General features: G+C 46.2%; 4 protein-coding genes across 12 annotated transcripts; 2 read left to right on the top strand and 2 right to left on the bottom strand.

Annotated features, from left to right (window-relative positions):
• Positions 1-28: 28 nt before the first annotated feature.
• On the top strand, positions 29-6,880 carry Slc37a4 (solute carrier family 37 member 4). 4 transcript variants are annotated; one of them, XM_076846302.1, is made up of 10 exons: positions 29-70; positions 1,458-1,796; positions 2,606-2,838; positions 3,140-3,383; positions 3,870-4,028; positions 4,266-4,351; positions 4,842-4,955; positions 5,145-5,210; positions 5,567-5,705; positions 5,813-6,880. In XM_076846302.1, the coding sequence occupies exons 2-10, from the start codon at positions 1,649-1,651 to the stop codon at positions 5,977-5,979; spliced, it is 1,356 nt and encodes a 451-aa protein (XP_076702417.1). In that variant the 5' UTR covers positions 29-70; positions 1,458-1,648; the 3' UTR covers positions 5,980-6,880. The 4 variants fall into 4 exon arrangements, with proteins under 4 accessions (XP_076702417.1, XP_076702415.1, XP_076702416.1 ...); XM_076846300.1 differs by lacking the exon at positions 29-70 and adding an exon at positions 80-696; XM_076846301.1 differs by lacking the exon at positions 29-70 and adding an exon at positions 80-665.
• A 56-nt stretch (positions 6,881-6,936) lies between these two features.
• Positions 6,937-9,963, bottom strand: Trappc4 (trafficking protein particle complex subunit 4). Of its 2 annotated transcripts, none has more exons than XM_076846308.1 (5): positions 9,435-9,963; positions 9,105-9,279; positions 8,251-8,354; positions 7,515-7,641; positions 6,937-7,278 (listed from the first exon to the last, which is right to left on the bottom strand). In XM_076846308.1, the coding sequence occupies exons 1-5, from the start codon at positions 9,607-9,609 to the stop codon at positions 7,200-7,202; spliced, it is 660 nt and encodes a 219-aa protein (XP_076702423.1). In that variant the 5' UTR covers positions 9,610-9,963; the 3' UTR covers positions 6,937-7,199. The 2 variants fall into 2 exon arrangements, with proteins under 2 accessions (XP_076702423.1, XP_076702424.1); XM_076846309.1 differs by having other exon boundaries at positions 9,383-9,582.
• On the top strand, positions 9,918-12,206 carry Rps25 (ribosomal protein S25). The gene is made up of 5 exons (XM_076846311.2): positions 9,918-10,074; positions 10,301-10,396; positions 11,003-11,186; positions 11,962-12,060; positions 12,160-12,206. Exons 1-4 carry the CDS (start codon positions 10,072-10,074, stop codon positions 12,054-12,056), a joined length of 378 nt encoding a protein of 125 aa, XP_076702426.1. The 5' UTR covers positions 9,918-10,071; the 3' UTR covers positions 12,057-12,060; positions 12,160-12,206.
• On the bottom strand, positions 12,177-21,933 carry Cenatac (centrosomal AT-AC splicing factor). Of its 5 annotated transcripts, none has more exons than XM_076846307.1 (11): positions 21,745-21,933; positions 21,479-21,642; positions 20,995-21,093; positions 15,570-15,636; positions 15,438-15,500; positions 15,061-15,125; positions 14,810-14,915; positions 13,427-13,457; positions 12,643-12,732; positions 12,435-12,567; positions 12,177-12,352 (listed from the first exon to the last, which is right to left on the bottom strand). In XM_076846307.1, exons 1-11 carry the CDS (start codon positions 21,862-21,864, stop codon positions 12,298-12,300), a joined length of 993 nt encoding a protein of 330 aa, XP_076702422.1. In that variant the 5' UTR covers positions 21,865-21,933; the 3' UTR covers positions 12,177-12,297. The 5 variants fall into 5 exon arrangements, 4 of the variants coding, with proteins under 4 accessions (XP_076702422.1, XP_076702420.1, XP_076702421.1 ...); XM_076846305.1 differs by having other exon boundaries at positions 15,372-15,500; XM_076846306.1 differs by having other exon boundaries at positions 12,177-12,567.
• Positions 21,934-24,308: the final 2,375 nt, after the last annotated feature.

The following is a 24,308-nucleotide window of genomic DNA, read 5'->3' on the forward strand; positions in this document are numbered from 1 at the left end:
CCGCGGCGCATGCGCAGTGCTCGCTGGCCTGGCCCCGCCCCGTCTTAGCCGGACTCCCGCCTCTGTCCAGGTAGGAGGCGGTATGCTGGGGAAGAGCGTCACCTGAGGGCAGGGCGGGAGGGAGAATCTTCGTTCTTGGGTCCCCATTGTTGGCGAACCCTAACTTTTGATAGAACCCGAGGTTGCTCCTGCGGCTGCCCCTTCCGGGGTGGGGAAAAGTTCCAGGGTCTGGGGGCTGCCGAGACGCTGGCGCGCCCTCTTTATACTGTCAGTCTCTCCTGCTGCTGCACCCGGCCCGGTGGTTCCCAGCCTCGGAGTCGGGTGTCCTGGGTAGCTTGAGGACACTGGAGCTGGGCAGGTGCCGACAGCCCGCCGCCTCTGCCCTCCCCGTCCTCGCCGCTTGGCGCCCCTGCCAGGCCGATCTTCTGACTGCCAGAGCTAGGGGCCTCCGGAGACGACGTGCGGCCGCCGGCTCAGCTCGCGCCCACGCCTTCTGCTCCACTAGCCGCCTTAGCGGAGCGGAAAAGCCGGGACACATTGCCTGCCCGGGAGGCAGGGCGCTCCAGTACTCCACCCCGGAGCTTGGCGGTGCATCTTTCCGCCCACAGACCGCTAAGATCCCCTGCAAATCCCAGCCAGACGGAAGCCCGAACTGACGTTGCAGGGTAATGGGGACCATCAAGACCTCAGTCCTAGGTGGGGTTTTCTGCGTGACACTGTAGGGCGAACTAGAGGGATTCTTCTGCTTAGAATTCTGCAACTACAGGAATCCCCTATTATCCATGCTTTTGCTTTTCATTTTGCAGTTAACTGAAGTCAGCCGCAGTGGGAAAATATTAAATGGAAAATTCAGAAAACGATTCATAAGTTTTAAGTTTTTATTCTAGTATATTGTTAGAATTGTTTTATTTTTGTTAATATTTTACTGCATCTAACAAATTAAACTTTATCATAGATATGTTTAAGAAAGAGGGGAGGGGAGTGTCTAGGAATGTATCCCCTGGGGATAAGTGGGGGACTATTGTGTTAGGACACAGTTGGGCCCCATTGTGTGCTAAGCATTGGGTGAGGTCTGCTCTAGAAGGCTTGAAAGTGGGGTTCTTGGGGGTATGTCTGATTGGAGGAGAAGAGAGAGAAAGCAGAAACTAATCTAGCACCTATTGCAGTGCTTGGCAACCAGTAAGCCCTCACTGAACCATTCTGACTGAGGGAGCAGGGGTAGAGAGGGCGGCTCTGTTCATCCTGCCCCTGACTCCCTTGGGTTCCTGCAGACAAAAGTAATTAGGTTGAGCCTTTAATCACAGCTGGTTGCACAGGCAAGCTGACAAGGAAAAGGAGGGAAAGACAGAAATTCTGAGGACACGGGGTGCTGGCTTGGCTCACAGGCATGCCTCCCTCTGGGACCCTCCCACTCGGGCAGTTTGGGACTCAGTAATCTGTTTTCTTGTCTCCCTCAGGACACTGGGTTCCCTAGGAGCCGCCTCAGGCTTAATGATTGTCCAGAAAGCAGCTATAAAGGGAGCCTAGGAGGCTGGGTGGAGGAGGGAGCAGAAAAAAACCAACTCAGCAAATCTGAGCACTGAGAGCTACAAGTAGGAGCTGTGGTAAGAGGCTGCGTCCTGGCCTGCAGGGACTGCTCTTTTCTACCATGGCACCCCAAAGCTATGGCTGTTACCGCACTGTGATCTTCTCAGCCATGTTTGGGGGCTACAGCCTATACTACTTCAACCGCAAGACCTTCTCCTTTGTCATGCCATCACTGGTGGAAGAGATCCCTCTGGACAAGGATGATTTGGGTGAGCCCTGGAAGGACAGGGTGGTGGGCTGGGGACCCAAAACCAACAGGGCACATAATTAGTGACAGTGCAACATGTACAGGCTTGAATGGAGTGTGTGTGGGGGGGTGTTCTCCACAGCAGGGCTGGGGGCAGTGGGCATGTGCCAGATGAAAGGACTCTGAGGTCTGTGTACATAGTGTGGGTAAAGGACTGAAGAGGGCAGACCATCTGGTATATGAGTGCCTGTAACCCAAATGTGCCCTCAGAGGCACTGTTTGAGTGTTTGGGGGTTCTAAGCAGGGTTTCCACACCTGTGTGGATGCAGAGGCTGCAGCTTGAGTTCTGGCTACTGATACTGAGCACTGGGAAGTTGGCTCAGTGATTTCCTGTGGCCTGGCATGTAGCAAGGTTCCTGACTCTAATCCTGAACATATCACCCAGTGTTCAGAGGTGGGGCAATACAACTGCTAGGGACTTAGGTTAACATTTGGGTCAGGTGGGAAATCAGGCATATGCAGACCCCTGGGAGGGGAGATGCTTCCTTCTTGTTCCCTGACAGCTGCAGCTAGAACTCTACAAGAGGCTGAGAAGTCATGGGTCAGCCTGGGGCTAGTGATATTGGTTGGGCAGGCAGAAGAGGTAGCAGACACAGCTGTCTCCTTGAGTGTCAAGATCACAGCACAGTTCCTCCTGTTCCTCTGGGAAAGAACCTCTCACCCTGCTGGGCACCTCTATACACCTGACCCCATGCCTTCCTCCATCCCTCCTGTGCCTCTGCTCTGCCCTAACCCCCCAGGTGTCCTGCTCCCTGCTCCCCTCCGCTGCAGGGCTCATCACCAGCAGCCAGTCAGCAGCCTATGCCATCAGCAAGTTTGTGAGTGGGGTGCTGTCCGACCAGATGAGTGCTCGCTGGCTCTTCTCCTCTGGGCTGCTCCTGGTTGGCCTGGTCAACGTAGTCTTTTCCTGGAGCTCCACAGTACCTGTCTTTGCTGCACTCTGGTTCCTTAATGGCCTGGCACAGGGGCTGGGTTGGCCCCCTTGTGGGAAGATCCTACGGAAGGTGAGTGCTTCCACTGGGCCTGTGTGGACTGGCATACAGGATCCTAAAGGGCATATGGGAACACCCCTTCGCCCCTAACCCATGGCAGATTCCTCAGGAGTTCCCAGCAGCTCCTCTTGCTTGTCAAGATATTTTAGGAGATTGGTGGGATCAGGTGGCAGATGAAGGAATTGGCCCTGCCAAGCAGAAGCACCCTCTCCCTCATCCCTGTAATATGAGCTTCTGGGCCTGCCCCACCTGAGTCCCACCATCAACATGAGCTATAGGTCAGGCACCTATTCTGCCCTCCTCTGCCTCACAGTGGTTTGAGCCATCTCAGTTTGGCACTTGGTGGGCCATCCTGTCAACCAGCATGAACCTGGCTGGAGGGCTGGGCCCTATCCTGGCAACCATCCTCGCCCAGAGCTACAGCTGGCGCAGCACACTGGCCCTGTCTGGGGTACTGTGTGTGGTTGTCTCCTTCCTCTGTCTCCTGCTCATCCACAATGAACCTGCTGATGTTGGCCTCCGTAACCTGGACCCTACCCCCTCCAAGGGCAAGAAGGGTGAGCCTGCACCCACCCAAGCCAACCACTGGGCACCTTTATTCACCATTCACTTGGCAGAACTTTGTGAGGACTAGTCTTAGGCCTCATCCTGTGCTAGCCAATGGAGTAGGGAATGGGTGGTAATGGAGGTTTGGTGGGGAATAACTAAAACTGTCTGGAGAGGCAGAGTCAACAGATTCTGTAACTCATATTAATTCTGATACTTCTGCACAACACCACAGCTTTCCCTATCTTGGTTAGTATCCTCAGTTTAAGTGGTTTGGGTGCCTTCCTCCATCTGCCACAATCCTCAGTTTCTCTTTCATTTGTTGAGACTTGCAGCGGAGTCAGGGACAGAACAGCAGGGGCTTAAAGGGAATACCATTCACTGATTCTATGGTGCCCATGGACTCTGCTCCTGTGGCTGGTTAATGAGTGGTGGTGGTACAGTGGGGGCAAGACAGCAGGAGCAGAGCCTGAGGCCTGGCTTCTTCCCATCTTTAGGCTCCTCGAAAGAAGAGAGTACCCTACAGGAGCTGCTGCTGTCCCCCTATCTGTGGGTGCTCTCCACTGGCTACCTTGTGGTGTTTGGAGTAAAGACCTGCTGTACAGACTGGGGCCAGTTCTTCCTTATTCAGGAGAAAGGACAGTCCGCCCTTGTGGGTAAGATGAGCGTTGGGATGGGGATGGGCATTCAGGAGCAGGAACCAATGCAGAAGGCGGGAAATCTAGGCTCTACTTGCCTTTACCCTCTTTATTCTTTCCCTGAGGCTGGGCACCACTCTGGCAGCTATGGTTGATAACTCCTCAGGGGCTCTTTATGTACCCTCTGGGTTAAGCCATTATAGTATAAGTGTGCAACACCTTTCCACCCCTCTTTTTCCACAACTCTCCCTATAGGTAGCTCCTATGTGAGTGCCCTGGAGGTTGGGGGCCTTGTAGGCAGCATTGCAGCTGGCTACCTGTCAGACAGGGCAATGGCAAAGGTGAGTGGGCAGAAGGGACAGGAAGAAGGGTCCTTTTGAGTCTTCCCTGTGACTGGGATAGGATGCCCTGGGATACAGGCTGGCTGGCATATGCTGGTTTGGGTTGGGTAAAAATGATTCCAGGTATCCTTCTCTAGGGATGTGGAGATAAGGCTGAAGGGAAAAGGGTTTTAATTGATGCCAGAGAACTGGAATCTCTTTCAGTCTAGCTATAGGCTTCTCCACTACTACAGGAAAACTGGGGGCAGGGGTGGACTGGGTGCAGCTTCCCAGCACGTGTCCTGTGCCTGCCCAACGGTGGAGGAAGGGATGGAATTTGGCCTCAGAACATAAATGAGCAAGTCCTAGGGCCTCTCACAGCTGCCTGAGGCCAAGAACTGTGATGGTATTGCCAAAGAGCTGCCAGCAGAGGCCCTGTTGTGTCAGAGTCCAGGATGGGGGTGCTCTACTCTGCTTTGAGGGCCTGACATCACTGGGACTGTATCCACAGGCAGGGCTGTCTGTCTACGGGAACCCTCGCCACGGCCTGTTGCTGTTCATGATGGCTGGCATGACAGTGTCAATGTACCTCTTCCGGGTTACAGTGACCAGTGACTCCCCCAAGGTAAATGGGGGGAGAGATGGGTGGAGCCAGGGTACAAGGAGAGAAAGCTCTCTCCCTCTCTCTGGCTCTAGCAGGGGCCAACCCTTTCTCTGCTCCTGATTTTCATTTTCAGTTCTGTTTATACCTCAGTTCTCTTCTGTACTTTGGTTCCCCTCCTCCACTCTGGGCCTGGTTTTCTTCTGCTTCTAGGATGTTGCTTTCTGGACTCCGGCTCTCCACCCTCTTGCTGAGCTCACAGGCTTTACAGAGCACGAGGTGCCTTAAGATATCTGTTTTTTTTCTCCTGGTCTGTCTCACCTTTGTCCTGTCCCTCTGCCTTGCCCCTTACCAATCCAGCTTGCATAAGTTCTGAAAAAGTCAGCATTCCAACTTGGAGGGATGACTTCTGTTCCACTTTCCTTTACCCACCTAAGCTCTTAGGTTTGCTTAGTATGGCATCTGTCACTCTGGCTCTGTATTGTCAGTTGTACTGGAGAGTGTGTGAGGAGGGTCACTTACTGACCCTTCATACTGCTTGTTCCTGAGAGTCAAGCATTTTGTCTGTCTTCTGGCAGAGGTGGGCAGGTAGTTAGGCAGCTTTCTGACTCATGCATTCCACTCTACCCTTGCAGATCTGGATCCTGGTGTTGGGAGCTGTTTTTGGTTTCTCCTCTTATGGTCCTATTGCTTTGTTTGGAGTCATAGCCAATGAGAGTGCCCCTCCCAATTTGTGTGGCACCTCTCATGCTATTGTGGGACTCATGGCCAATGGTAAGTGATACCTTCTAGAATATATCTGCCTTGCACCTGCTGTGCCTTGCACACAGGCCTGCTAGAGACAGGAGGCAGCCCACAGGCTTTTCCCTCCTCTCTGACAGTGGGCGGCTTTCTGGCTGGGCTACCATTCAGCACCATTGCCAAGCACTACAGTTGGAGCACAGCCTTCTGGGTAGCTGAAATGATTTGTACAGCCAGCACAGCTGTGTTCTTCCTGCTCCGAAACATCCGCACCAAGATGGGCCGAGTGCCCAAGAAGGCTGAGTGAAGACTGCAGGCTCTGGAGTACCCTCTCACCTATGGTCTCCCTTTGCACACAGTGGGGTGCAAAAAGGGAGTGTTCCCTCTGGCTAGCACTCAAGCTTTGATGTTCTGTTTCGGTGCCTTCTCTCACTCAGGTGGCACTGGAAGTTATCAGTAGCTAATGAGGTCCCTGTTCCTCATCCTATGCTCTATTTAAAAGATAACCTTTGTTCTTGGACTCCTTAGCTCCTATTTCCTGCTTTCAGAGGAATAGGAAACTCCTGCAGTCAGGGTATGTACTCTACCCTTCTTCTTCTCCTGGGCCCTATCCTACCTATTCCCACCTACCTATTCCCTGCAGCTGCAAGGCACCAATAACCTGTGACTTCTCTGCCCTAAGGCCTCTCAGCAGTGGGCAGTAGCTATTACCAATACCTCAAGTCCCCAATGGAAGAGAAAAGGCCACCATTCTCATCAACAGCTTGAGTACAGTACAGGGTATGGATGGAAGGAGAAGGTGACTTGTAGATTAAAACTAGATTTGATACTAAAGAGTTAACTCATTCTTTCAAAAAGGCTAATAATAGAAGCTAGAGATGGTTTTCCTTGGAAAATTACTCATCAGTATGTGCTCTTTCCATCCCAAAGGGAAAGATGTTAATTTCCTTGGAGTGGGAATGCTGAAGCACAGATGGATACCATTAAGCTGATGTGTCTGATGCCTTCAGTTGGAACACTGTGAAATTTAATAATCATTTTAGAGATGAAGCTGGTGGTTGCAGGCAGGCTATATACCTTGATGGAGGGGGACAGTATGACAGCATTTCACTGATAGTTCTGGGACTAGAATTAGGGCTCATGATTCAAGGTGTTGTATTCAACATGTTTTAATTTCTGCCAAAATATAGTATTTCAACTTCCCAGAATTCCTTTACCATTTCTGTCTCCTTTCGCCCTTCCCACAAGACCAAGGACAGCAAGCACTGGATCAAAGGAATGTTTTATTATAGCATTCATGGGCTTACCTCCTCCATAAATAAATCTGTACAGAGTTGGGAAGTAGGACCATGACATCTACAGAAAGGAAGAAAGCATACCATTAAAGCTCAGGGATCAGGACAAGATATCAGTATCCTTCCATTTTCAAGTACACTAACAAGGCTGCTGGGATCTCCAATGGAGTGGAAACAATAGAACCCATGCTGCACGATCTCTCAGAATTTGGGAGTCCACTGTAGATTTAATCTATGACCCAGGTCCAAAAGTCCCAGCTTTCTCTGCCACTTCCAAAGCTAGCTTCAGGTTCTGGTCAAACAGCTCACACCTAGGTCAGACCCAGGAAACACAAATAAGAAAACACTGTGAAGCTCTTTCCCCACTTCAGATATAGAAGCAGAATCAGTGAAAACTCTACCTGCAGGACATGAACCCAAGGAAAACTTGGATTTTCAAAAGGCTAGTTACTGTTGTCTTATTTAAAAGTAATATTCTGCTATACTTCGAAAGACTTTGGGTAGAGCACAAGGCTTTGACCAGTATCTGGCGAGTGAGGCCACTTACCTGATGGGCATTTCCAGGGAGTAGAATGGATTCTTGAGTGCAAAATCTGAGTAAATTTCATAAATTTTTCGAAGAAGAGAATCTATTCCAGCTTGCCTAGGATCTGCCAGCACCACAAACTTGATCCCTGGAGAGAAACCAGGAATGGTTACCCAAGGGTAGAGAACATAGCAATCATCATTCTGTATTTTTACAGCAGTTTCAATTTTATAAACTACTGTCACAAGCCCATTTTATCGTTGTTGCCACAAAAAGCAGAAAAGGTAAAATTGTGCATCTATAGAAGGGACCAGAGAATGTGACTTTATTATGTCACCAGGTAAATGAGAGACCAAGATTTGAGGTCAAGTTCTGCCACTTCCTTCCAGTCCTGGAATCCTTCTAGAGAAACAGTGTCATGCGGAGGACAAACTGTATTAAGTGAGTGAAGGAATGGCATGATCCAAAGACCATTTTCATATTTAATTTTGGAACAATACACCTTCCAAAATGGGTGTAACATGACATCCAGGTGATTTATCTGAACCAGGGCTGAGCATGCCAGATAATGTAAACAAAATAAGCCTCAGATTACATATTGGTTTTGGATTCTCAAAACTAATACATAGATGTATGTGTACCACTGTCCCCGGAAAACTGAATACCACCCTTATCCTTGCTTACCAAAGCTGTCTTTGATCAATCCCTTGGCCCTGCCTGTCCCATCTATCCGACTGGACTATCTGGAGACACATACCTGTTAGTGTCTGGAAGCAGTGCAGTTTGAAAGTGTCTGTCTCCAGCATCTCAATGCCTGAGCTTCCCTGTTCCGGAGACAGCTGGGAGCCAATGGCAAAAAGCCTATATGCAAAGGAGGCAAAGTTGGAATCCCCCCAAGGCTGTGAGGGAGAAGTGCTTCTCAAACTTTATATGCTGAGGAGTTCACTTTACAGCTCAGGAGAAGTGCCTGGCCGCAGTCTCAAAATTTCTTTTAAGTTAATTTGTCTTCTGCGAATATTTTATTGTTTCCTTGCTCACACTGGGGACTTAACCCAGGGGTGTTCTCCACTGAACAACACTCCCAGTCCTTTTTTATTTTTGAGACAGGATATCACCAAGTTGCTGAGGCTGGTCTGGAACCTGCAATCTTCTTGCCTCAGCCTCCCTAGCAGCATGATGCACACAAGCATGTGCACCATGCCCAACTAACATTACATATTGTACTATAAACACTTACATTGAAAACTGTGGGTAGAAGAAACACTGGGGAATATGTGCATACTTGCTTAGCTGGTGGGTAGGCCCAAGTCAGCTCATTTCATACAGCTGAGAGCAAGATTTTTAAAGGTAATTTAATTCAGTTGCCTTACAGATGAGGAAACAAGGCTTACAAAAGAGAAACTGACTTAGGCAAGGTCACATCACTATATTATCTAAAACCTAGACATACTGGATCAGTTTCCTTTTCATAACACAAGAACCTGTGACTTATGAGGAGGAGGTATAGAAAGATTAGCACTGCTGCCCAGAAGTGCCCACAGAACCACACTACACCAGCCAGTGTACAGCTAGATGCAGGCCAACCCACTAGGAAGGGTTGAGGTAACTTACGAATGGAACATGGAGGCCAGCATAAGCTTCTCATTGGAGGTGAGGCGGGGCCGACCGAACCGAATGGACACCGGGTAATTAGCAGGGTTACCCAGATACTCCAGCACCTCTTTCCCGTCGCCCATGAACTTGCCGTTCACGTCTATGCCATTGATGGCCAGCACTGCGTGGCCCACTGCAGAGTTGAGGCTAAGCGTCAGCGAAGCTCCAAGCCAGGTATCCCACCAGGGCCCAGGGACCCAGACGCACCCCCAAAACCCCATCCTGCATCTCCACACCTGCCCATTTCCGGAGAACCGGGCCCCGACCCCCAGCCCGCGACCAGCCCACCCCGGATGCCGTCGCGCTGTCCGAAGGCAACCAGCACACGCTCGTCATGTAGCTTGAGCAGCAGATCCAGCGGGTAACTGAACGTTTTCTCAGCCTCAGCCCGTGGTGCGTAGCTATCCAACTGGTAAATGAGGCCACCAGCTTTATTCACCACATACACGCTAAAAATCGCCATTGCAGCCTCCGCCTCTTAAAAATCGGTTCCGGTTACTTCTCGAAGTCCCGCCCCGGAAATGCCGTCACAGCACCTGCCCCGGCCAGCACCAGCTTTCTCCTCCTAACCCCCAGCTTGCTACTTGCGGCGCTTGCGCACTCGAGGCTACACGCCTGGGCCTAACAGTACTGCTGTGCTTCTCGGTGTTTTGATAGCACTTTGCTTCATAACTAGCGGCAGTCCAACAAGCAAGGGGCAGTATCTAGAGTGCGAGGCTCAGGCACCGGCGTTCATTTCCCTCATCCCGCCTTTGGCGAGAGGGCAAGAGCGCCGCCACAGGATTTCTTCGCCGTGGCCCCGCCCCTCGCCCCGGAAGTAGTCGCGACGGGCGGAGGTTTCTGGGCCTGTTGGCGAGCAGAGCTTCCTTTTTGTCCGACATCTTGACGAGGCTCCAGTGGCTGTTGCTGCTCTCCAAGCTTAGCGATGGTGAGCTTCGCGGGTGTGAGGGCGGCGAGGTTCTGTGAGGCGGGCGGTCCTGGGACGAAGTGAAGGTGACACTGGGTGGGAGGACTTCTTGCATTACGGGGCTGGGCTTCAGTGCGGGCGCAGGGATTGCTTGCCCCATGTGCTCTGGTTGGAGCAGCGCTGCGAGGTGGTGCGTTTAGTCGGAGAGCATGGGATTGCCCTAAACCTGCTTGCTTTTCCCCTGCAGCCGCCCAAGGATGACAAGAAGAAGAAAGATGCCGGAAAGTCGGCTAAGAAAGACAAGGACCCAGTGAACAAATCTGGGGGCAAAGCCAAAAAGAAGGTAGGAGTGAACCCTTATTGGGGGCGCCCTCCGTGGCATGCTAGTGGTAAACATGACCTGTACTTTCTTTTGTCTACGGTACTGGAGATTGAACCCAGGGCTTACTGCAGGCTGGAGAACCCCTCTTCCACTGAGTCACATCCCCAGTCCTAATAAATGACTAGTGTACCAAGTGGTTTTCTGGGTTGTGGGTTTTAGAGCCACGTTGATCATGTTCCCATCGTCATTTTTTTTAAGGTTTATTTTTTAGCTGTAGATGGACATAATTATCTTTATGTGGTGCTGAGGATCGAACCCAGTGCCTCGCATGTGTGAGACAAGCACTCTACCGCTGAGTTATAGCCCCAGCCTCCCATCGCCATTTTTAAGTTTTAAGAATAGACTAGTAAACGTGTATAAAGGGTTTATTCTATTGACTACCACACGTTGCTTTTTAACATCCTCTGCCCATTAACCCCCCCCCCCCCATATGTGTCTTATTTTTGCAATCTGCACCTTCATGATAACAGTGGAAGAGATTTCTCTGATCTTTGATGCATGTAGCTGCAAAGGGATAGGTGCTTCTGTCAGGATTTAACTAGTTTTTCTATTTGTCTTTGTGAGCAGAAGTGGTCCAAAGGCAAAGTTCGGGACAAGCTCAACAATCTAGTCTTGTTTGACAAAGCTACTTATGACAAACTCTGTAAGGAAGTTCCCAACTATAAGCTTATTACCCCAGCTGTGGTCTCTGAGAGACTGAAGATTCGAGGTTCCTTGGCCAGGGCAGCCCTTCAGGAGCTCCTCAGTAAAGGTGAGGGATGTGTTTGTAATGGTATGCTTTTAATGGTTGAGTTGTCTTCATGTTAGCCATCTTAAATGCTTTTACTGGAAAAGCAGTTGGAATTAAGGGCAGGAGGAGGCATTAAAATAATAATCATAATCAAAGCCATGAGTGTTGGCTTTGATTATTATTATTATTTTTAATTCTGTGGATCCTATTAATATTATTACTACTTTGGTACTGGGGATTGAACACAGTAGCACTGAGTTACATCCCTGGCCCTTTTTATTTTTTTGAGACAGAGTCTCACTAGATTGAGGCTGCCTTTGAACTTGTGGTTCTCCTGCCTTAGCCTCCCATGTAGCTGGAATTAAATGCATGTGTCCCTGTGGCTGATTCACAATTTAAAAAAAAAAAAAAGATTCTTGTTAAGACTTTAGAGTAAAGTCATTTTTATCGATGCATTAGTTGAATGGTGGATTTGAGTGTTATAATTTTACTTTGGGTATGGTAACAAATTAACTCAATTATATAGTACATATGGAAGTAATGCTTTTTAGGGGGTGGGGGTATCAGGGATTGAACCCAGGGGCACTTAACCACTGAGCCACATACCCAGTCCTCATTTATTTTAATTCTTGCTCAGTTGCCGAGGCTGGCTTCTAACTTTGAATCATCTTGCCTCAGCATGCGCCACTGGGTTCACCACCTTCTCCCTTTTCATGGTGCTAGAGATTGAATCAATCTAGTGCCTTGCTACCCTCCTCAGAAACAGTGGTAAAATTAAGCTATCTTTCCTTCCTAGGACTTATCAAACTGGTTTCAAAGCATAGAGCTCAAGTTATTTATACCAGAAATACCAAGGGTGGAGATGCCCCAGCTGCTGGTGAAGATGCATGAACAGGTGAGCAGGAACACAGGGTTTTGTGGCAAAGGAAGTATACATACCGTTTCCTTTACAAGGCTCTGATTCTGATTTCTCTTAACTTTTTTCTTTTTACAGGTCCAATCAACTGTACATTTGAAAAAATAAAATTTTATTAAAACAAATGAATGGGTATGTCTGTTTTCTAGGAAAGGATTTGGTGGAGCGAATAAAATACTGTGATGAACCTTATGGTGATTGAAGAGTATCTTGAAATTAGCTTTTTTCCTTTCGTTTGTTCCTTACTGCAGCTTCAGTTTTGAATTGATGCCTGAAGGAAATGAAGGGATACCAGTATGAAGGGTGATAATCTCCAAAAGGGGTGGTTAGAGTCATAAGCATTGGATCCATACCTAGACTGCCAGCGGCGTCCATTGTTCCAGACTCTGCCAAAAGAGGGCAGCCATCCAGCACTGGTGCTGGAGCTATGATCAAAATTGGCCCCAACTCTATCTGGGGGCAGTTTCTTCAGTTTCTGTTTTTCCTCTGTAATGACAGGAAATAATTTTGAGTGTGAACATTAAAAGAATCTTAATGCACTCATTGAATTAGTTTACTCACTTTCTTTAAGAAATTCTTCATAGGAAGGTCCTATTTGTTGGTTCCCAGGGCTGTGTTCCTCATCTGGGATCATCCAGGGAGGTGTGGCACCTGAAAAAAGAAAACTCAGAAATTTTTGACAGAAACTGAAGTACCTTTTTAAAAAATCTTCATGCTATTAGGGAACATACCCTAACTGTTGGCTCACTTAATTAACAACTAGAAATGTTCAAAAATCAGAATTCTGGAGTCCTAAAGGTCCTAGGCTGATTTAAAGTGACATGCCTTACTTGGATTACACTTAAAAATAGCTCCACCCTCTCATTGCCAGAGCAGGTTATGCAAGAGCTCTACACTAAGTTATACCCCCAGTTCCCCGCTCCTGCTTTTACTACACTTGAGACAGGGTTCTCCCCAAGTTGCCCATTCTAGTCTTCAAACTTGTGAATCTCCGGAGTACCTGGGATTACTGGTAGACACCATCATGGCCAGCTCTTCATATGCCTCTGTTGGGTCTTTGTCTTTTTTTTTTTTTTTTTTTTTGGTGCAATTAGAAATTGCTTTACAAACATTGAGCTGTGCCCCCCCAGCCCTTATTTTTATGTAGACACTCATGCTTTATTTTAATAAATTGTATTCTTCAAAAAGGATGTGGGAGGCTATGGCTCAGTGGTAGAATGCTTGCCTGGCATATGTGAGGCACTGGGTTCAATCCTCAGCACTACATAAAAATAAAGGTTCAACTCCCAGTACCAAAAATTAAAAAATAACTGCCTCGTTTTAGAAACACTTCCCAGGACCTTACCTGAGTGAATGTTACCAACTCCAGGTGTATCCTGTAGTGGAAATGGAAAAAAAAGAAAATCCTAGATAAGAAAGCAAAGAGATAATAGGATACTCATAGCTAGAGACAAAGGAGATAGATACAACCCCCACTAAGTTGTCACTTTGGTGATTTAAACCTGAAAAGTGAGAAGTCACTGGAGTAGTCCTGGCTTGAAGAGGCTTAGGGTTGTGTGTGTGTGAGTTTTTTTTTTTTTTTTTGGGGGGGGGGGCGCTGGGGATTTAACCTAGGGGTATTCTGCTACTGAGCTACATTCCTAGCCCCCCCACCACCACTTTTTCTTTTTTTTTTTGGTACCAGGGATTGAATTAGGGCACTTGGCCACTGAGCCATATCCCCAGCCCTATTTTTTTGTATTTTATTTAGAGACAGGGTCTCACTACATTGCTTAGGGCCTCTCCATTGCTGAAGCTGGCCTTGAACTCACTACCCTCCTGTCTCAGCCTCCCTAGTCACTGGGATTTCAGGAGTGTGCCACCACACCTGGAACAGACCCCCCAACCCCTGCTTTTTTTCTAAATTTTTTTTTTAGTTGTAGATGGACATAATACCGTTTTTGTTTTTTTTTAAATGTGATGCTGAGGATTGAACCCAGTACCTCCTAGTACCTTGTTTCAGTTGCTGGGATTATAGGCATAGCAAGGCTAATGGTCCTAATGGTAGATTAGTCCAAAAGTGGCATACCTACCACATGCAAGGTAAAACTCTGGGCCTCACATCACACATGTATTACAGATTACATTTGGGGGTCTATGTGGTACTACATCCATTAATAGAAGAGGCCGGTTCAAATAAGCCTGTGAAAAAGTGATATGAACTAAGGGGTAGAGGAGGGGAAGTTTTAACTAGGTGAGTAGGGGAGGAAAAACAATGGCAGGTGTGGAAGCAGCTCCAGCACAGTTGGGATGCAGGTGATGCAGTGGTTTGGGGAAGGGGAGTACTGCAAAGGGAGTAGAAATTGTCCCAAGGGTGAACTGAGGCAGATGTAAAATTGATGGACTAAGGGACAAATTGGAGATGAAAAGAGGGCAAGGATCTGTGTTTACTTGAGTGAAAATACAGTAGAGTAGTAGGGGTTACCTTCAGATGCTTGTGGGATACTGATATATGAATGGCCTGTACTGAGATGAAACTAGGGGTTAGCATTTCTTTGGCAATGATGGCAACAGGTTTGGATAAGATCGCTCTGAAAGGTGAGAAAAGAGATCTAAGGACACAGAACTAAGAAACAGTATAATAAAAGGGAAAAGCCTACAAAACAGATGGAAATAGGCCCAGGAGAATAGGCAGAAAAGAAGGCTGTCCTGGGATCTGAGTGGGCATTGGCAGGCTTGTTCGTTGTACCTGATGGCCAATGAATGTCAGAGGCTGTCCTGCTTCCATCCAGTCAAAGTCTGGAACAGGTGGCTGGTCCAAGTATGAGGGTTGCTGTAAGCTGGAAGCTACTTGGCTGAAAGACAAACAGGCTCAGGCTGGCAGATGAGGTCCTTGAGCCACAAGGATGGCAAAGATTAGATCTGTTCCCATTTCCCAGCCAAAAGATTATAGATTGCTCTAAGATGTCTAATACTCAAAGAGATTCCCAATAATCTTACCTGTTTCTCCCTTTCCAGCTTCCAAGTGCTGAGGAGCTCTCTTCTGGGTCTGGCTCTGCCTGAGGCTGAGTTTGATTCAGGAAAAATAAATGTGTCTAAGGTGCTTAAGAGCCTACCTAGGCCATGCCCCCATGCTCTGATCCCCAGTATCATGAAGGGTACTGCCCAAATTGCAAACTCCCTCCCAGCCCTGCCCACATCTTCTCCGACTAGACCTGCCCCCTGGTGGACAGGTAAGGAATTCAAGCCAAGCAGATGTGGAATGAAGTCCTTGAGTTGTCTTAGAAGATCTGATTGTTGAAATGCTGGACCTGGGAAAGTGAGGAATCAGTGGATTTGGATTGGATACTGCTCTGGATCCTCCGAGGGAAACCAACCTCTAAGACAGATTTGACCACCTCCTGCCGGCTCTGCTCCACCTCACGAATTTGAGCTGCCATCTGTGGGAGACAGGCTACTTAGACAGGTTTAGGATCATGGGGGAGTCCTTCAGAGGTCTTTTAACTTACCTCTTTGATCACTTCATCCTCTTTTTCCTCATAGGAATCCAAACTTTTCACCATGGATTTCTTGAATCTAAAAAGAAGGGGAACAACATACACAAAAGGACCTATCAGCCCAGAACTCCAGCCCCTACCAGTTGTGGATATATATATATAATTTATTTACTTATTTTTTAAAATATATATATATTTTTAGTTGTAGATGTACACAGTACCTTTACTTACTATGTGGTGCTGAGGATCGAACCCAGGGCCTCACACATGAGAGGCAGGCGCTCTATCCCTGAGCTACAGCCCAAGCCCCATATTTATATATTTTTTTAAACTTTTATTTGGTTATTGATTGATGGTACTGGGGATTGAACCCAAGGTATTGTGCATAATAGGAAAGTGCTCTACTACTGGGCCACATCCCTATCCCTTTTTACTTTTATTTATTTATTGTACTGGAGATTGAATGCAGGGGTCCTCTACCACTGAGCTACACCCAGCCCTTTTTATTTTTTGAGATGAAGGGGGGTCTCAGTAGGTTGCTGAGACTGGTCTCCAACTTGCTATCTTGCAATGGTCTCCAGAGTTGCTTGGAATAACAGGCAACCATACCATTTTTCCCCCACTTTTGGTACTGGGTATTGAACCAGGGGCACTTAACCACTGAGCCACAACTCCACCCATTTTTTGTATTTTATTTAGAGACAATTTAGAGAGTTGCTTAGGGCCTCACTAAGTTGCTGACGCTTGCTCTGAACTCAAAATCCTCCTGCCTCAGCCTCCTGAGCCACTGGGATTATAGGCATGTGCCATCACACCCAGCTTATTTAAAAATTTTGAGACAGTATCTTGCTAAGTAGCATGAGGCCTTGCCAAATTGCTGGGGCTGGCTTTGAACTCCCAATCCTGCTGCCTTGGGCTCCTGGGTTGCTGGTATTACAGAGGTGCACCACCATACCCAATAACACCTGGCTATTTTTGAGACAGGTTTCACTAAGTTGCCTTGCCTAGGCTGACCTTCAACTTGCTATCTTCCTACCATAGTCTCCCAAGTAGGATTAAAAAAAAAAATCTTTTTAGTTGTGTTGTTTTGTTTTCAGTACTGGGAGACCTAGGGGTACTCTAGCACTGAGCTACACCCCCAGCCCCCTTTATTTTGAGATGATCTCACTAAGTTGCTGAAGCTGGTCCCAACCTGTGATCCTCCTGCCTTAGCCACCTATATCATTAGGATTACAGGTATGTGCCACCACACCTGACAATTTTTGAGAATTTTCAAATTCAAAAACAAAAGAAAGTACAATAAACACCCCTACATCTCTCACCCAGATTCACTGTTAACATTTTTGCCATACAGCTCTGCCTTTTTTTTTTTTTTTCTTGATACCAGGGATTGAACCCAGGGACGTTTAACCTCTTATCCACATCCCTAGCCCTTTTTATTTTGAGACTGGGTCTCACTAAATTGCTTAGGGCCTCCCTAAATTGCTTAGCGCCTCCCTAAATTGTTGAGGCTGGTTTTGAACTTGCAACTCTCCTGCCTCAGCCTCCCCAGCCACTGAGATTACAGGTCTGTGCCGTCATGCCTGGCTTTGGCTCCACTTCTTTTACACACCCAAATACCCTTCTTTTCTTTTTTTTAAAAAAAATTTCATTTATTCTTTTTGGTTATACGTGACAGTAGAATGTATGTTGACATATTATACATACATGGAATGAAACTTCCCATTCTTGTGGTTGTACATGATGTGTCGTTACACTGGTCATGTATTCATACGTGAATATAGCAAAGTTATGTCTGATTCAGTCTACTGTCTTTCCTATTTCCATCCCTCTCCATTCTCTTCATTTCCCTTTGTCTAATCCAATGAACTTCTATTTTTCCCCACTCCTCCTTAAGGATCTGCCTATCAGAACATTCAGCCTTTAGTTTTTTGATACCCTTCTTTTCTGCCAAAACAAAAAATAGGTTTAGATATGAATCTTAACCCTAAATATTTCAGGATGCATCTCTAAGAACAGGAACATTCTTTTGAACCACACACCATTACTCCACTTAAGAAAATCAATTATTCTTTTGGATGTTCAAATTGTCCCATATTTGGCTAGTAAGTATAGAAATATACTCAAAGTTCCCCACCATTTCAAAAATATGCTTTATCACTTCTTTTAACTCTAAAACCCCAAGACTGAGTGAAAGGTCAAATATGGAATTTGGCTACCATAAAAACAGGAACAAAAAGCTCTCACTTATCTAGGTCTCTCTAAGTCCTCCTGTTTCCTACTGTTTCCCTCTGTGGTTAACTCAGAGGTACTCTACCACCAAATGAACTACACAACCTACACCACCCCTTTAAAAAACTTTTTAAATTAATTTATTTATTATCAATATATATATTTTTGGTACTGGGGATTGAACTCAAGGGTGCTTTACCACTGATATTCCCAGCCCTTTGTATCTTTTATTTTGAGACAAGGTCTTGCTAAGTTGCCCAGGCTGTTCTCAAACTTGTGATCCTCCTGCCTCAGCTTCCGAAGTTGCTGGGATTATAGGTATGCACTATCATACCCATCTGCAGTTGTTTTTCCCTATAACACACAAAAAAATTTCACAATAATATCAAGACCACTATCAACAGTGCCCTGGCATTCTAGCATTTATCCATAAAGGCAATGTGTTTAACCAGTGCTTAGCAGAGTCTTGGCTGAAGGGCTTGTATGACTCTCCTAGTATATGAGAGAATGAGAAGTCTGTAAGAAACTATTATGAGGCCATCTCCCACTTGCCATCTTATCTTCCCTGAAAAGTTGGATGATGAGACAGTTTTTCATTGAGTTCTAGACTCTGATGAGGCATGGGCTTTCTGAACCACTCTGAGATTAGAGCTGATTATAAAACCACTTAGCTCGGGTGGAATGTGCTTAACATGCACAATGCCTTGGGTTCAATTCCCAGCTCCAAAAAAGTAAATAAACCACTTTTAAAAATTTGTCTCTATCAGGTTGTGGTTCAGTGGCAGAGTGCTTGCTTAGTATGTGTAAGGCACTGGGTTTGATTCTCAACACTGCATATAAATAAATAAAATAAAGGTCCATTGACAACTAAAAAAAAAAAAAAGTCACTATAAACAAACTTTTAAAATAAAACAAAAAAGTGGGTATAGTGGTGTACCCCTGTAATCCTGGCTACTTGGGAGGCTGAAGCAGGACCACTGCAAGTTCAAGGCCAGTTTGGGTAATTTATTGAGACTCTGTCTCAAAAAAAGGGCTAAGGATGTAGCTTAGTGGTAGAATGCTTGCTTAGCAGTCACAAGACCCTGCATTCGATTCCTAGTACCACAAAAACAAGAACAAAAAGCTCTCACTTATCTATAGTCTAGATTTGGCAACAGTATGTCCCACAACTCACACTGCAGCCGTCTATCCTTTGTTTCAACGTGGTACTTTTTATTTTATTTAATTTTTTATATTTGTTTTCAGTTTTCGGTGGACACAACATCTTTATTTTATTTTATGTGGTGCTGAGGATCGAACCCAGCGCCCCATGTATGTCAGACGAGCGTGTTACCGCTTGAGCCACATCTCCAGCCCAAAATGTGGTACTTTTTAGTGTGTGGGACAAGGACCTAGGAAGCTGACATATGTAAATAATAAATTGCCAAATCTATACATGGCTATTTGTATCTTTATCAATCAAATCAGTTAAGCCTTGGCCTTGCCTTGTAGTGGGTGTGACTCTGAAAATTTATTAAGTTCCAAAATTGAAACTTATTTTAAAAATGAGTTTATATAGACACTTTGTTTATATTCCTGTTGCCTCTACACTGTTCCATGGACCCACTAGAGGTAATCAGTTTTGTTGGTTTATTAATTATTCTTTTTGAAAAAATAACAAATACTTAATGAGGGGGATATGTTCTGAGAATTGTGCCATTAGGCAATTTTATTACTGTGCAAATTTCATAGGGTATACTTATACAAACTAAAATAGTAACGAGGCACTAAGCAATATACTCTTATGGGACCATCTTTGTAGATGTGGTCTGTTGATGGAAATGTTATATGGTGCATGACAATATGTATTTTTATTTTCTTTCTTATATAAAAGAAACATAATATAGGATTTTTAAAATAAAAATTAAAAAAGGGCTGGGGATGTAGTTCTGTGTTGCAATGCCCCTGGATTCAATCCCCAGTACCACAAAACAAAACAGCAAAAAATCTACATAATATATACATTCATTTATATCCTGCTTTATTCATTTAAAATATTCTGGAATTCTGGAAATCATTCCATGTTAGTTCAAAGAGTACATCCTCGTAATTCTCAATTTCAACTTTCTACCCAACTATCTTTTATTTACTTATCAAAAATCACATAAATTCAGGTCAGGGTGTGAGAAGTAAGTGCTTTTTCTCTGAAGTTTCCTACCTCCTCCCAATTTGAACCACAGATCTAAGGGTAAGGTAGTAGGATCCAGGCATTTCTTATGGTCCCCTTATTATTCTCCAGTGTCAAAATAAAAATAAGGAGGTTTTTCTATAAACTCTTGACTCTGACATCCCCTTAGGTCCCATACCTCATAATCTTGGCATGGTTCCAATTAAAAGTTTACTTTCCCAAAGCAGTTCAGGGCTCCCTCCCTCTGAACTGACCATCTTCCTGCATACCAGTTTCTCAGGGCACTCCATAATATAGAAAATAGAGTCTAAAATTATTCAAAGTAGGCACTGGGTGGGCCCTAGTTATTGCACACAATGAATAGCCTCTTCCATTCCTAAAGAATTTTAGTATTCTCTGTGCCCCACATTATGGAGTTGATTATAGTCAATTTTTATTCTATACTCTCTATTTGCTAACTCCCATCCTCCAACTAGATTTTTTTTTTTTTTTTTGGTACTGGGGATTGAACTCAGGGGATTGAACTTGGCACTCAACCACTGAGCCACATCCTCAGCCCCAATTTCGTATTTTATTTAAAGACAGGTTCTCACTGAGATGCTTAGTGCCTTGATCTTGCTAAGGCTGGCTTTGAACTTGCCATCCTCCTGTCTCAGCCTCCCAAGCCACTAGGATTATACCCATGCACCACCATATTGGCTTTTTTTTCTTCCTTCAAGAGACGGGGGTCTAATGGCTGTCATGATGTCTATCTATATTACCCAGCCTGGTCTCAAACTTTTGGGCCCAAGTGATCCTCTGGCCTCAGGCTCTTGAGTAGCTGAGACCACAGGTGTGCACTACTGTGGCCATCACATTTTTTTGTGTTCAATATATTGCTTACAGTAATAAGTACTATGAAGATAGCACATGCTTGTGCAATCCTTGCTGAACTTTCCAATATAAAATGCTCAAATCCAGATCCAGAATACAGATCCAGAGAACTTAACTCTGTTATTTCATCTCTCATAACCAGTGACTTATGTGCCAGTGACTTACCGTGCATAATCCTGTGGGGAGATCAGAAACTTCTCTTTCATCTGGACTTCAGCCTTGTTCTCCCACCAGAATTTGTTAGTTGCTTTCTTGTGCTCTGGGCTGAGAATGGATAGGATGGTTAATCTCAAGTATAGATTATAAAATAGTATTATGGTATCTAAGCATTAGGTAAGGACTCAAACTGCATCTGGTTTCTGCCTTGGGCAAGCGGAGAGAGGAATATTATTACCACTCTTCAAGACCTTCAGTCTCCTTTCCCCCCAGTAAAGTTGTGAAGTGATGGGCGGTGAGCACGCTGGATTTTCCAGCTAGATCATCCACATTATTGGCATCATGACAGCCATTAGACCCCTCTCTATTCCCAAGGTTGGTGATACCTGTGACTCAATCTACCTACCCCGATCAAATCACAAAGTGTCCTTCCTCTTCCCGACCCACACACGTATACATATATGCCAGAAAAGGCTCCCAGCCTGGCTCTCACCTGGCCAGATGCTCCAGCAGACCCCCATGCAGCACCGTCAGGTTTCCGTGGCTCAGGTGTTTCTGCACCTCACAGCTGCAACACAGGCACCAGCAACATAGGTCGTGCTCGGGCACGTAACGCTCCACCTGAGCCGCGCGGACGGCCTTGCGGGCGGCCTCCACCTAAGGAGAACAGGCCAGGTAGGACCCCGAGGAAGACGCCCAAATCGCAGGCCCTCGGCCCTCGCGGCACTGGCCCTCATCCCTCCAGCTCCACATCCGCACCTGGGGCAGAAGACGCTCCAAAGCCGCCTTCAGCTGTCGTTGGTGCTTGCGGCTGTAGACGTGTCCGCGACCACAGAAGAACGTCTGGCGGCACAGAGGGCAGCGCTGCGGCGGCGCCATGGGCCTAGGACCTGGGAACTCCTAGGATCTCGAAGGATCTTGAAACAGATCCTACGCCATTCGCTGACCCCCGACCCTTGACCTCTCGGGGCGGGACGAACCCAGAGGCTCCTGAGTCCTCTAGCGGCCGGCAAGCGCCACTGCAAATCGTGCTGCGGTTGCGCAGACTGTTCTTCCCCAGTGCAACCTAGCGGAGTCAACATAACATCCCCAGATGCCCTGCGGCCAATGAAAGAGCCCCCACTGCTGTGCGTCCAATGAAAGAGCCTAGCACCACCGTGCAGGTGCGCGGGAAAGAATGCACGCCAGTTAGGACCACAGACCACATTCATTTCGTAACAAATCCTAATTGATATTTACAGGTTGCACAGAGTGTATCCTAGGCTTTGCATTAGTTATTTCACTGAATCCTCCCTCTAACGCTGTGTGGTGTGTCATTACTGGCATTTTACCAGTGGGAAAGCTGAGGCACGTAGAAGATAAGGAACTCTGTGAATGGATTCAGAGAAAATGAGATTAGGGAGGAGAGATCTGGAAGGAGAAGATCAGAGAGGAGAAATTTGGGGAAAAGAAGATCAGGGAGGAGAAGCTTAGGAAAAGAAGATTTGGAAAAAGAAAAAAAAAAAACCACGTTAAGTTTCAAAGCCACAAGGGATATAGTCAAAGCATCAAGCGAACCCCTGTTGCACTGCTTCCCTAAAACTTGGAGCATAAGGTGAATTGTCCTTCCACAATCCTGAAATCTCCATTCTAGAGCTCCCTGACAAAGCCTGGAAAATTAGTCCAGACCTTACTTATAGGATAAAGAGCCAGAGTTGGCCCAGTGTCCCAGATTTCTCTTAGATTTTGTTACTGGTACTGGGCACTAACCTGGATGGACAGCCATGCCTGTGGGGCTGCACACGGTCAACTCTACAGAAGTCAGGCCCAGAAAATAGCCAGGGTCCCCTGTGGATCTTGCCTCCTTGTTGGAGCTGCCAGATGTGATTCTTTTTTTGTTTTGTTTTGTTTTCCTTTTGGTGTTGGGGATTGAAACCAGGCCTTGAATCTGGAAAGCATGAGTCCTACTGCTGATTCGTTTTTGTGACCTCTGTAACAAGATTTTTGAGCTCCCATCATTCCTTTGGCAGGTTCAGTCCTGAATCTTGTCCACCAAAATTGCTCCTTCTCTGAATCCAAACTCTGAAGTTCTATTCAAATTACACCTTCTATCCTCTCATGTGGACTTATCTTCATCCTGGACTTTAACTATAGGGAGACCTCCATTCCTGAAGAAGACTCCTCATCCTTTCATTCAGAAAATTATTTAACATCTACCTGCTGCCAGGTGCTTTATTCTAGGTGGTGATTTTCAAAGTGTGTCCCCTCAGGCCCACAGTTTTTTAGCAATGCAGATCCCCCCACACACACACTACTTACAGAATCCTTCAGGGGATTCTGATGTTTGTTCAAGTTTGAGAAGCACTGGACTAGCTCTTAGGTCCTCTTTCTTTACTTTATCCACTGTATCCCAAGGATTTGTTTTTGCTTTTAGTACCAGGGATTGAACCCAGAGCTCTTAACCACTAAGTCCCATCCCCAGCCCTTTTATTTTTATTTTTTTAAATTTTGGGATAGTGTCTTGCTAAGTTGCTTAGAGCCTTGCTAAGTTTCTGAGGCTGGCTTTGAACGTATGATCCTCCTGCATCAGCCTCCCAAGCCACCAGGATTACAGGTGTACACCACTGCCCCAGGCCCCAGGGACACTTTAATGCCACTTTCAAGACAATTTTTTTGTGTTTTCTCTTTTTGGGAGGCAGGTAATGGGGATTGAACTCAGGGACACTCTAACACTGCTACATCTACCACTGCTACATCTCCAGTCCTTTTTATTTTTTATTTTGAGACAGAGTTCTCACTAAATTGCTGTGGGCTTCCCTAAGTTGCAGTACCTGCCCTCAAAGTTATGATCCTCCTGAGTCACTGGGATTATAAACATGAGTTACTGCACCTGGCTCAAGGCAACTTCTTACTTACCCTTCCAAGACCTCTCATTCTGTCAAACCTCAACCCTCCATCAACTCAGGCATATGTTTCCATCATTTGTTCCAAAACTGCTCAGGCTATGAGCGTAGCTCAGTGGTACAACACTTGTCTAACATTCATGAGGTTCTAGATTTGTTCCTCTGCTCAGAGTAATCTACAAAATCTGCTTTGACTTAAAGTCCTTAAAGTTCTCCACCACTGAGTGTGCAGCTGCCATTTGAACTTGGCCTGTGTGAAATGGAACTTAACACCTTCCTCTTCATGTCATCCTCTAGTTAATCCTCCCAGTGAATGATACCACCAAGCTGAAGCCTGGAGGTTTGGGGTGAGTTATCCTAGACACACACTTTTTCTCAATCCCCACATCCAAGCTCATATTCATTGGATTTCTGAAATGTTTAAAGCCTAATTGGACACTG

The sequence above is a fragment of the Callospermophilus lateralis genome, chromosome 2 (assembly GCF_048772815.1).
Source record: "Callospermophilus lateralis isolate mCalLat2 chromosome 2, mCalLat2.hap1, whole genome shotgun sequence".
NCBI classification, from domain to species: Eukaryota; Metazoa; Chordata; class Mammalia; order Rodentia; family Sciuridae; genus Callospermophilus; species Callospermophilus lateralis.